The 14051-nt window shown below is 36.0% G+C and overlaps 1 protein-coding gene across 1 annotated transcript in view; it reads right to left on the reverse strand.

Annotated features, from left to right (window-relative positions):
- The window catches only part of LOC140150566 (atrial natriuretic peptide receptor 1-like), a 49337-nt gene that overhangs the window by 15402 nt on the left and 19884 nt on the right, over window positions 1-14051 (reverse strand). Inside the window, exons 2-4 of the mRNA XM_072172604.1 lie at window positions 2602-2750; window positions 1396-1551; window positions 593-728 (exon numbers count right to left, since the gene is read on the reverse strand). Coding sequence (XP_072028705.1) covers window positions 593-728; window positions 1396-1551; window positions 2602-2750 — 441 coding nt within the window. The remainder of the gene's footprint in view (window positions 1-592; window positions 729-1395; window positions 1552-2601; window positions 2751-14051) is intronic.

Genomic DNA, 14051 nt, shown 5'->3' on the forward strand with positions numbered 1-14051 from the left:
ACAACTTGCATACCTTGTAAAACCAAACTGGTATCATAACTAAACTGCCGTGTATAGCATGTATGTATAGTCAGTTTACTTAGGTTATACATAATCGTTTCATTAAGGTTACGCCTTGCTTTCTTGCCCTGCGGGGCCATTATGTATTGGGAACTCTATTAGTTGCAAGTCCTCACTATGGGCATTTCCGACTTCAGTCCTGCCAGGCTTGTGGCCTTGGTGGGTTTTTTTTTAGCCCAGTATCAATAAGAAAATATCAGGGCAAGAAAGCACGGTTACAGTAATCGATTTAAAAAAAAAATGTATGTCTTAATTTCCTTCATTCGTCAGGCACTGTCTTCTTTTGGGGGCTAATTTATAGTTTAAAACTTGATCACTATAATTTTGAGCGCTAATTGCTTCTTTGTAGCCCCGTAAGGCAACCTTGAACAATATTGTTTTTGCCCGCTATTGTTTTTATGGCTCAAACTCCGAAACTCGCATCGCTACACATTAATGAACCGAATTCTAACGCCAAATAACCTGACTGCTGTTATTCACTGATTGATCATTCTGCCTTCTAATACATAAGATGAGTCCGCTGATATTGTACCTCTAAATGTTGTATTCCACATCTTTTTAGTCATATTGAGTCCATCCAGTATATCACCGCCTTCACTTAGTGTTTGATTAACGGCCAATGAATAGAGAATAACTGCGTCGTGCATCGCACTGGTGTAATAGCCATACTGGAAATTAAGAAAACATAAGGAATGGCAAACTGCGTGTATTACGTTATACCCATATCATACTAGGCAATCGGAAGAAGTGTAGCGTTTATTGTGACGTAACTTCCGTCACTTATCGGAAAGGCGACTGTCGATATCTGATCGATATTAAAGTCGCTTGCTTAGCATATCGTAAAGTCGCTAGCCAAGATTGAACTCTGCTAGTGAGTGTGTATGACACGGCCTTTACGGTACCGATCCCTTAAATTATTTGTCGTATTAGGCTATACCAACGTTTAGCTAAAAGGGGGTAATATTCAACCATACTCTCCGGACAAAACAAATGGCTTCAAGCATGACACCTCATCAAAACTAGTTGCCTTTTGAGAAGGTCACTTTCTAGAAAGCTGTGCTGAGCCATGCTTTTAAGCAGACGTTCGCTAACAGATAGGACAGTAGACACAAAATTATAATGGATTGATGGAATCTGTCATTTATCAGATTGGGACACCCTGCATGTCTATATAATGCATCTTCTTGAATATAATGTAAATATTTTTCCATAATTTGCACGGCACAAGTGACAAGAATCGTATGTGTTTAGATATAAAATGCTAAGAAATCTGATGACATTGAACGCCGACGTATTCAACAGTCATACAGCATTAAACACTTATGCAATACTCACGTCTTCGCCTTCGGGCATAGTCCAGTTAAATTGGGCCAATCGCATTTCTCTTATTTCTCGCTTAAAATTAACAAATTCATCGGTAGTAGGCTGGTAAATATGAAAGGTCATCAAAGCTGCATATGCCTTCTTCACATTCTCGTCCTCACTATCACCCTGTGAAAAACAAACCAAGATGTAAAATATAGAAACTAACAAACAACTGGAAATTTGCATTCAACAGACGAGGTGTTTATACTAGATCCAAAGACATTATCCGTATCGTCAATAACAACATTAAGCGAAGAGTATGCGGGGCCTGCACAATCTGTTACGATCACGGTTGATACGAAATTCCCTCAGTTCCTAATTGAATTCAACTCTCATATGTTGCAAGGGTTTCGAGTGAATTAATTCGCCTGCACCTAACATGCCCAAGGAATAAATAAAAATAAACCCGATTTAATATACACATACTTAAAAAAAAAAAATAGTATAGTCATAATGTAAAAGGAAACCCACACACAAACAAAAATAGTGTTTGTTAATGGTTTGTTTTATCTACTAAAAGCTGTAGGCTATACGTCTTTTATCTGCAATGACGTCAAATCATTGAATGAATTTCAAATTTTTGTCGCTGTTTTTAACATTTTTGGGTTTTCTGGTTGTTCAGTTTAATACTTTTACAACATGCATGTTAGGTCGTAACTTTCTAGCATGTTGAGCATATTAGGTCGTAACTTTCTGCAATTCTGGAATGAAAAGTTTTAGATAATTATTGAAGACCAAAACGACCATAAATTTAAGCATAGATTATCAAACAAATGTTATAATCTATGATTTAACCAACTGAAGTAGGTCCACGATAACATAATTATACGTGCAAGATACTTCCCTGGGTAGCAGCTTTTTAAAAACAAATATTATTAAAGGGTATTTTTGGCTTTTCATTTGGACAATAAATTCCTCTCGCCTTAAATTACTAGACAAGATAACATTTCTTTCTCAATCAATGTAGGCCTACAGTTTCAGCGAATTGCAAAAGGATACTTTGAAAAGATTTTGATGATAAAGTCTTTTTTCTCTCTTCTACATAATTACTGGACAAAATTAAAACTTCTTCGTAAAGATCGTTAGAGTCAGATATTCTTAGCAGTGCAGTGTACTTTAACACTGATTTATTTTAACGATTGCTATAATTGCCTGCACTACGAAAAGCCAACCAACCTTTTTCCAAGCGTCATTTCCAAATAGTACTAAGCTGTCAAATAACTTGACACTGAGAAATGCGTAGTCTCCCTTGTCAATGAATCCCAAGTCGTAGGCATGTAGCATCGTAGATCGCACGTGTTCTCCATCGGCACATATTACAATAACTGCAAACAATGTACAAACATAATATGAATATTATTTTGATAAATAATACTTAATAACAAACATAACTAATTTAAAAGAAAATGAATTTATCTTACCATCTGAAATAATTCAACCTAAATTTATGTTCTTCGCATAGGCATTTGTACCATAAACTTATTCTGTCGCCAAAAGGTGCTGGATTCACTATACTTAAAGAATTGGAAAAAAAAATATGTATAAAATAAAATGTCGATCCCTTTGAAGTTCAAGCACTCATGCAAAAAGAAGATGTAAATGTGACTAATTCCTTATGGAATTACTCATATTTATACAGCGTGGTATTGGTAGTCTACAGTGTTTCCTTATTAATATGATAATATAATATTAATGATAATTATCATGATCATGTAATAATATTGATTTCAAGTGAAAGACCCTTTTTTTTTCTCAGTACCATATTGAAATTAGAAGTTCCAACTCGGTGTACTTCCGAACACAGTTGAGACTAATTTGACCGTTTTTTGATGATTTTCTTCTGAAATATACTCATTTGGAACGCCTAATTTCAATATGTTAATGAGGAAAATATGAGCTTTCACCTGATACCAAAATCTGCATTTTGACATACTGCAGTTACTGTTCATTTTCCTATACACAATACACAGTACTCTCACCATTGACGCGTGACCTCTACAAACAGTGTATGTTATAGGTATAGGGCATTGCCTAGTTAACGTCATTGTGTGAAAAATAACCGGCCAATATTTAAAGTACTCTCTGAAATTCTAGAAAATATAGTTTTGTAACATGTCCTAAACTTTTAGCTAATTTAGGTGTTTGGAAATATTCGCACTTTGATGCATCTTTTACTGACTGTCACTCACTTGTGTACCGCTCTCTTGCGAAGGGCATTAAAGCTTAACCACTTGACGGATATTTTTTGTACTTGATGTCAATCAAGAATAATGAATACATTACATGTAGGCTAAGGCCCAAACTGAGTAGGCTCAAACTGAGTAGGTTGGGCATCTGCAAATGGCCGTACCGCCCTGATATGTAAATGACAGATAACACCAAAAAAAATAAAGAAATTATTTCCAAACCGTGTTAAGTATACAACCATTATGTTTCTCATTTTCAAGAATGCTGGTTAACAGTATGCAGACTATTGTCTCATTTGGGAAACAAAGGCCTACACAGTATTGTTACCTTCCGTTTGCTTTATAATCGTTCACCCAACTGAGACTATATAATACCAGCTCATTGCAATATCGCACAGGTAAAACCGAAACATGTGTTGTGTGGATTTAACCAGAGAAGATCTGATTTAACATAGTTGAGCTGTTTTCAATGAGTGTTATTTTGGTTTAATAGCTTTTAATGGGGTCTAAGTCCTGCAAAGGTCTTGGTGAATTCTACTTTAGACATAACTGCATCATGATGGGGTAAAGTGGGCGATGAGGCTGTCAACATGGTCAATCAGGTTACTCTTTAATCATGCGCGGGTGATATAGATGTTCGGAAGTGGAGTACATTTCATGAGAGAAAGGCGGCAAACATTAATTGCTCATTCCGTATCTACCCTGGCCAATTAAATAGGAGTAATTACCTTAGCATTATGTTCCGAGTAAATTGCATTATTTAACAACTGACATAGAGTATATTACATAACAAGAGTAATGGACATCAAACATGATGTGTCTGTGTCATCATCACGTCATGGTAGAACTACTTTTAGGCAGTCAATTCAATTTAAATTACACTGTATTTCAATTATTAAGTAATTAGAACAATTCATGTGAAGTCACCTGGAAATTACAATTACCAGAATAATGAGAGACATCGTGGGACGAGAGAGGGAGAGAATGAAGAGAATAAGAGACGGGGATAGCGAGAGAGGAGAGGAGGAAGAGATAGAGTATAGAGAAAGAGGTATGAGATAGCTACATCTTCCCATGTTCTACTGCACGCCTGAATCATGTGAAAAGAGGATTCTGAAATTAACACACAAAGCACGTTCCAAACGTTTTAAACATCAGCCATAAGTGCTAAATGTGTGTCTTGTATTTGATCACCATGGATTTTATTTTTTTCTGATATTCAGAAGGGATTGACAAATACACCCCTTGATTTTTATGCTGATCATAACCAAATTTATGTTACAAACAAAAATTTACCGTTTTCTGCATACACTGAACAAATATTTTTTAATATTTACTATAGTGTATTATCAAAATAAAAACAGAACGATCATGAAAAGTTTTCTTTTTTTTCATGGCATTGCTTCAACACATTTTTAAAACATCAATAAAATACGCATTAAACTATGATATTGGTTGTCCAAGAAGTAGTCAACTTGAAAGCAGTGCCGCCGACAAGGGGGTTAAGGGATGCGTTACCCCCGGGCCGGGGGTCCTAGGGGCCTGTAAAAAATAAAGAACGCATATCTTCATGGGTCCATAAAAGCAAAGAAAAGAGACCTCAGGGGCCGTAAAAAGGGGGTCCGCGAGCCATTATTATTTATGTTTTCTTAAATCACAGGTATACACCAAAATACTCATGTGCAAAAATGATGCGCCACTGCAGATGTCAAGGGACAATGAGACACCCGTCAATCACACGCTATTCCACACACATTATTTTTACAGTTTTACAATGTTACCTACCAGGAAGTGAGGATAGACACTGTGTTTGCCTGTCTGGTTTTTTTAAAATAATTATTCATGCCCGGGTATTAGTAATTATCAGGGGCGTAACCAGACCTGACCTTCCGGGGGGCAAGATTGTAAAATTTCCCAATTTCTGGGAAAAAAATCGTAGTATTTATGTGCGAGCGGCTTGCCGCGAAGCATTAAACTGGTGGGGTCCAGGGGCAAAGCCCCGGCGGGGGCTTCAGGGGGCAGAGCCCCCTGAAACTCCTGGTTTTTGGCATTTTAGAAGCTAAAAAATCAGTGTTTCAGAGAACAAATTTCACAATGAAAGTAGTAGGACCCTATAGATCTTCTTCCTCTTTCTTTCCCTTTCTCTTCCCCTTCCCCTTTCTCTTCTCCCTTCCTTTTTTCTTCCCTCTTTTTTCTCTTGTTTTCCCTTTTTCTTTCTTCCCTCTTTTTCTCTTCTTCCCCCCTTTTCCCCTTCCCAATTTGTTGCTCTTCTTCCCAGTTTTTTTGTGTCCGGGGGGGGCAGCTTGCCCCCCCGGCCACCCCACTGGTTACGCCACTGGTAATTATACCGTGACAATTCAATAGGGGAAGTGATCACAAAACTGACGTAACCTACGTAGTTTTCTTCATATTTCGTCGATATATCTAGAAAGGTTATTTAATAATGACCCACCACTAACTGCAACAGAATCCATTTCACATGCCCAAAAGTTCACACAGAAACATATATCCCAGCAAACACAAAACGTTTTCGACATCATTCACAAAAGGTTATAAAAGGTTGTCAGAAAACGTTTAAATGTCGGGTTATATAAAGGGTATATTAAGAGTATAAAACGTTTTTATAACCTTAAAAAAACATTTTTTAATAATCTACTGCTCAGCAAACAAAAATGTTTTACAGAAAACGTTTAAATGTCGGGTTATATAAAGGGTATAAAACGTTTTAATAACATTCCAAAAACATTCTTGAAAACTTGATACAAAACATTTTAAACAGAATGTTATTTTGAGGTTGAAAAAATATTTTGCGAAAAGTGTTTGCCCAAAATATTTTCAATAACGTTTTAAAAACGTTTTCATGACCTTTATATAACCCGACATTTAAATGTTATTAAAAAGACATTTTAAGAACATTGCTGTGTTTGCTGGGTTCAAATATTTTAACATAATGTTATTTAAGTATTGACACAATATTTGGCAAAAATGTTTGCAAAAATAGTTTACAATAACATTTTTGAAAACATTTAAAAATATTGTTGTAGTGTGTTTTCATACAAAACGTTTTAAAACGTTATCATGACCTTTATATAACCCGACATTTTAATGTTATCAAAACGTTTTTACCTAAACCAAAAGCCAAAATATAACGTATTTAAAACCTTTTTAAAACGTTTTTGTGTTTGCTGGGATATTAAATAAAATCTTATTATTGGTATGTTAAAATCCATACCACTTGTTATAAGGACGCAGAAAAAGTATAGTTTAACCTATATCCGGTGAAGAATTCTTTTAAGAATTCTTCACCGGATATAGGTTAAACTAAGGCACCGCATCGAATTTGGTCCTATAGAGCTATCGGTGACTCTTAACATCACTTCCTGGAGATGTAATAAATTGTATCAAGCATAATAATTAACAGTTACACAGTGTTATTGTTTTTCATTTAAATAAAAAAACAAATGCACTGTATAAATGGTTAGGGTACGATAAAAAGTGCCATCGGTACCTAATTCGGCTGCCGATAGCGCTATAGGATCAAAAACGATGTTGTGCCTAAGTTATAAGGTAAAGGGTCAAATGTCAAAATTAATTGATATTTTTCAAATATATCAACCATTTTTGTGAGTGACTTCAGAAAATGTTACAGATTTTTTTCTCTGAAGCAATATTTTTTACCTTGAATCTTTCACCATAATGTGAAGATCATCCCTGGCAAATATGAGAGAGTATTACTCGCCGCTGCGTGACTGGCCACCCGCTTCGAGAGTGCGCTTCGTGCGCACCCCCACTATAAACCAGATCTTTACTTTCTGCAATTTATAATTGGTGAAAAACTACGTTCGCCCTTTAAGTCCCAACTTACGCTCGCGTAAATTCACATAGTGCTGCGCCCAACTGCGTGCGTGCCACTAATTCTATCTGAATCCACGGTGTTACCAATACGAGGCGTCGCCAGTAAGCCGAACAAAGTAGACTACACTGTATATTCTGATTTAATAAAGTCAGATTGAAAATGAAAACGATATTTATTTTAGGGACTACTTTTTGATGAGCAAGTATCCACCAAAAGATTATAGAAAATAGACAATAGACACTCAATCAAAGAAACATTTACAACTGCAGAAACGAGAATGCGCGAGAAGCAGATTATAATGTGCTTATCATTGTAAATTAATGGAGAATACAAAAGACCATCGTCTGAATTCGTTTTAGCATGTTGGTAAAAGCTTTTGAAATCCAATATATAAATGATGACAATGTTATCACACATTGCCTGAAGATGCTGAAAATCGGTCTGCCTTCTAACAAATGTTATTTAAACGTGCCCTGCAGATATAGGTGCAATAATTTCTATTGATGACGGGCGAAACACACAATAGAAAAATGTGATTACCAAATTAAGTGCCGTTAGCGAAATTAGAGATAGAAAGGATCTAGGCCTGTGCAGAAATTTCCATTATGACATAGCCTAGTTTTTAGAGAAGCTTTTTTCTATTGATGTAGTCATGATAAAGTTGTGTTCTGCAAATTTTGATGCCACATTTTTCTTAATGGTCATGGTGATCCCTAGAATGAAAAAGATGCCAAAACATTGAACATTAAATGGTATACTGACTGGATATTAGAGCAACTTTTGTTTCTGCATCTTTTTGTATTTTGATTCATAGATTCCGAGTTATTGTCTGATAATAAGGGGGTAATTACTTTTTGGGTGTGTTTAGTTGTACGAGTACAAGTAAGCAGCCCTTTGGAGGCTTTCTTGAGTTATCCAGGGTTATTTTCAAGCAAACACTACTAATCAAACAAACAAACGAAGCTGCGACCTGTTGGATAACCATTCATCAAGGCCATTTAAAAGTGGCTTGCTTATTCAAGTCAACAAAGGGTAATCGGCTTAATATGTTATTATAAAAATTGGCGTTCTCTTTTATTTTATTTGTTGCTTGATGTTTCAAAAAATTTACGCTTTCTCGGGCCGGGGATTGCTAAATACTGACTGATAGTGCCATAGAGTATACTGATTCATCCAAGCGACAAAATCCGCATATCCCTATCCCATCGAAAAGTTACATGCGATTACACATGTCGGACATTGATAGCAAGTGGCTTAACCCTGATGATATTTGTTCGAGGACCTCGAGCAAGAAAAGTCAACGTTAATGAAGTCGCCTTGGCAGGCCGGCCTGATGTATACATCCTCAGTATCCCGAATGTTCTTTATCATATACTGGTATACCATCTGCCCTCTGCTTCCTTCTTTTTCAAAGACTCAATTGTGCCGATGTTATATCTCTATGTAGGATATCTGAGCCTTAGGCTGTCATAGTCAACTGTCCTGATAAATTCTTCTATGTTCACCCATTTCCTCTTTCTTTAATCCTCCCCGGTTCCATCAACAACTGTTCCCATTGGTTTTTGATTAAACTGCACTGGCTGCTATAATACCCTTCGCTCAACTTGTCAGATTTCTTAATTCTTTAGCATACAATATATCAGATCTTCCATGCATTTCTCTCTAGATCTTCCAATTCACTTCACTCAACTGATTGTTAAGCTTCCAGTACATTGTTCCTCTTTCTCCTTTTTTTCCTCAGATTTATTTCTTGGAAAATGTCTCCCGTGGAATCCTCGGAAAATTATGAATGGCCAAGTGGACCAAAAAACGTGTAAGATTATACGTGTAACCTTACACGTGTAAGATTGCATCTTATGCGTGTAAGATCGTATCTTATACGTCTTAGAATCTAGCGGGTTGCTTAAATTGACGAATCATATTATAAAGAATCTATATTTAAACCCCAAACAACCAATCATCTTACACGTATTCATCTTTGACCAATGAAATCTCGCCATAGCATTTCTTACACGCGTAAGAATTGCCTATTAGGGATGGAAGGGATTCCAGTTTGACGAATACATACGACGAGCGTCGAATAATCTCAGCCAGTATATCGATATGTACCACGGTAGATTTCGCAAACGTGATCATTTTAAGTTACTTTAACCTCTTGAAATTAATTTATATTGAGTACAAATTGACTCCAGATAACTAAGAAAAAAATAACCAGAAAGTGAGATAAATCGGGCTGTGACCATGACGGTCCAACAATCGGAATAATTCCTGACAGTTTCGGCATACAATAAAGGACATTTTAGCACTCATACAAATTTAGAAAATGCCTTATTTAGGGCGCACACCACTAAATAATCGTCCCATTGAAATACGTGTAAAAACACCAGTTTTATTTATTCGTTTTGAGGCCTTTTCGGCGCTTTCTGAGAATTTTAATGATAACCAGTCGATTGCAAATCGATGAAAGTTTAACATATGTTTCAATGTATGGGTAGTCTTCCACCTCGTTTTCCCGGTAGGAGCCGCTAAACAGCGCCCTCACTGTTTTTGACATGCTCTCATGACTGTAAACCCGTTTCTGCCCATTTTTTAATACGCGGACCTATTTTCTCGATAATTATAAAAATGCGACTTTTTTAGTGATTCAAATTCATGCACAGGCTTTACACTTTCATTTAAGCTACAATTCGCTACTCTTTCTGATTATTAGTCCAAAGAGTAGCCCATAATACCTCAAAAACTTTCTGAATTTTACCGGAACTCAGTAGGGTTGCACAAATGGCGCATTGATTTAGTGGTGTGCTCCCTTTACGATGTTGGTGACGAGCTCTATACTTATCCTTGGTACGCCGCTAATAATATCGCATATCGTCCATCACTAAATTCAAAATCTTACACGTATAAGAAGTCGTGGGTGTTACAAATCTAAAAACGTCTTTACACATTATTGGTCGAAGATTGCAACGCGTAAGCTGATTGGTTGTTTGTGATTTCTTACTCTGTGATTCGTCAACTTAAGAATCCCGCTTCATTCTTACACGTGTAAGATGCAATCTTACACGTATAAGATGCATTCTTACGCGTATAAGATGCAATCTTACACGTGTAACCTTACACGTTTGTCTTACACGTTTTTTGGACCACTTGGCCATTCATAGAAAATGGCCGGAGTAGAACCTAATCTGCCTCTCTGGAAGGGTCCTGTGATATTTTGCTGAAAGTGACAGGCACTTCCCAGATATCCGCCTCTGTCATTGACATTCCTTATCCGAATGCACTTGTGTGAACGTAAATATCACTAACATTAAAGGGCCTCGCTTATAATAATGGTCAATAGACTGGTGTACTAGAACTTTCTTCTTCTTCGAATTTTTTCTCCTTCGTGTTCTTATACGTATTGCGCCAAAATTCTTTTTTTTTTTTTTAGAAATCGCTCTGCTGTGGGACCATTGCAAAGGATCTTCAAGGAACAATCTCTCAAATAAGTTAAAAAGCAATCAATTGGCCTTTTTATGTTTTTTGTAACAATACCTTGAGTGTCACGATTTCTGATTTCTTGTTATACTTTCCCACATTTGATCACAGAAAAAGGGTCTGTGATTTGATTGACATGTTTATCTATTTGAAACAAGAAGGTGTGGAATCCTCTTTGGTCGAGCTGAGAGTCAGATCAGCCGGCGGACTCGTTTTGATTTGTTGAAGGTAAATTCTTTCCAATGACGATTGATTGCCTAAGTTGTGATACAACGAACGAACAGAAATTAATAGGGGTACACTTGATATTTTCACGCCGTACAAGAAGTTGAAAACGGAATAGATAAAACGCGTCAATGTCTTCAGCAACAATTGAGTATTGAAATCTGATGCTAAAGATCGTATTGAATATCACTGTTTCAGAATAGCGTGCAAAATGACACACACACACTTCGTTTAATTGTGTATGATATTTACAGTTTGCATTAATTGTGATAAAATACGTCCATGCACCCATTGCATAAATGCATCGTACGAAAGTAGATATTAAATTTTAGATCCATTTGCTTGATGAAAAAAGACAATATTGCGTTTCATCAGCATTGGTCTCTAGAGTACAAAAAAAGTGATAAACCAAAGATCTTATCATTTTGTTTCATTTAGTACTCTTAAGGTTATTAATTATTTTAAACTGTTGTGATTTGGTAGTTCACAGCATCTTACGAATGGTAGTGAGCTTTGGCAAAAAGTGCATTGCTTAATTCATAGCGAGTGTGTAGAAGAATGAAAATATCTCAGATATACTTTTATAGGTGCTGCGGTTCTTTAGTTACGTTGTAAAGAGGGCTGAAACAACAACACTTTTGTAAAACGTACATAACTCATTTACAACAATAAATTAAGCAAGTTTGCAAAGTATACGATTTGTAGAATGAACTTTTGCAAAACATCAAGGTGTTGTTTTTCAATAATATATTGATCTAGATAATGAAAATCAATTTTTAGGTTGCTTCGACCAACAATACCTCATCTACCCTTAAGTTGACCTTTCTTTTAACAAAACAGTATAGCTTAGCTCTCGCTCTTTCGACAAAATATTTTAAAAGTGTTGCACACTAAGGAACAGGTTTGTTATTGAATTGATTTATATCTAAATGGCAAAGTTACCTACAATAATGGATTCCAAGTGATGTAAATGAGAGAAGACCATCTCATAAGATTAACATGTATTTTAGTCAAAATAATATCCAACTTTACTAACTGCAGGGTCTGTGGACATGGTGGAGAATAATCATGTCCATCCTATGGGCACTGATCACTGAGTGTTTGCTGAAATATTCCTCCCAGCATTCCTCACTTCTGCAGGGGCCGTTTTTAATTCGCCATAGAAGTGACGTAATTAATCGGATTAACTACCATAGCAATAGATGAATACAATTTTGAATATATCGCCCAGCACTACAACATTCACGCGGTACCTATGAATTGAGCCCATTGAACCATAGATGTCAAAGAAAGGCGGATCACTTGCACCTGTAAGATTAGTATCTTTGAAAAGAGCGATATTGTATTCATTCTATGTTTGCTGACATTCACAGGTGATTCGTGCAATCAGCTTGTAGTGCAGGGCGATCTATTCAAAAATTGTATTCATCTATTGCTATGGTAATTAATCCGGTTATTACGTCACTTCTACGGCGGATACGCCATCTTTGTTCTTAGCTAATAACTATCTTATACAATATTAAATTTTGAACTATAGTGGAGAACAAGAAGATAAACAAAGATGAGGATAAAATGGTATACAAGGAAAATACGAAGCGTAATAAGAAAATAACATTAAATAGCGAATACGTGAATAAAATGAAAGAAAAGAAATTAATAACATGAAGATGAACATAAAAATAACGATTGAAGAGAAAGGTTGAAAGAATGAAAGGAAAATATTGCAAGTAATAAAAAATATGGTATTAATAGCAAATGGATAAATGTAACAAAATCAATGGATAAAAAGTTACTATAATATACACAGCATGTTGAAAATAAAAACCAATGCGAATTTTACATTTGTTTAAAATCGCTTATTTCTTTTGCTAATGCTAAAGCAATTTAACAAATCTTATGAGAAGTCCCGCAATCGATGGTTTTGTTAGCTATAATTAGGGATGACCAATGAACCATCAACTTGATTAGAACACTCCCATAGACATGCAGGGAGCTCAACTGTGCACTGCTTGCACAGACATTTCTAAATTAAGCTCATTCTTTTATTTTTCATGATTTTTCTGTAAAAATTGGAGATGTTAATGCCAATTATGTTTTGTAACTATCCTGCAAATTACAGCATCATAACTTATTTGGTTTTTCTGTAAGTGTGAGTCAAAATTGGTCCATCGCCACAGTGCGCTTAATTGCCAGTGGCCCAGTGCAGCACTGCTCAGAATGGCACAAAATATTCAGATGAATAAGATCAGGTGAACACCTTGACCTACTGAGCTGTAATTTGGCAGAGTTGTTGTTATTACCTCTATCATATCATACCCTCTGTAAAAAGAAAAAAAACGGACAAGTAGATCTCGAGTTAAAAATTAAATCACCAGCTTCCCTTTGGAATTTCCAAACACCTTTCGAATCATGTTAAATAGACACCTTTCTGAACATAAATGTGGAGTTTTATGATCATTTGTTGTATTATTCACCTGATCTCAACCCTAAACATTTTCTTATATTTATACCATCTGCACTGACTTGCTGCTATACACGCACAGGAGCTGTACTTTTAAAATACGCGCCTAATCAGTAATGAGTCTTTCACTCCATTGTTAAAGTACTGTGCTCCCTGTAGCATATAAAGTGACCAGGCCCTGGAGTGTGATGGTTTTGTAGCACATGACAGTATTCATTCAAGCCTATCGAGGTCTGTTATTAGCCACTTGCTGAATGGCTGGGCATTATCAGCTATCAAAGAGATACCTTATGCTGCTGCCAATCACAATAGAGGTTAAACATTTTGTTAAAACCCCAGAAGTGATATCAGGACAAAGCTGTGCATGTTGGTACTTGATTGTTTGGATTCCTATGTTGAAAATCCCTTGTAGTACATTAGTATT

Source organism: Amphiura filiformis, chromosome 1, assembly GCF_039555335.1.
Source record: "Amphiura filiformis chromosome 1, Afil_fr2py, whole genome shotgun sequence".
Lineage (NCBI taxonomy): Eukaryota > Metazoa > Echinodermata > Ophiuroidea > Amphilepidida > Amphiuridae > Amphiura > Amphiura filiformis.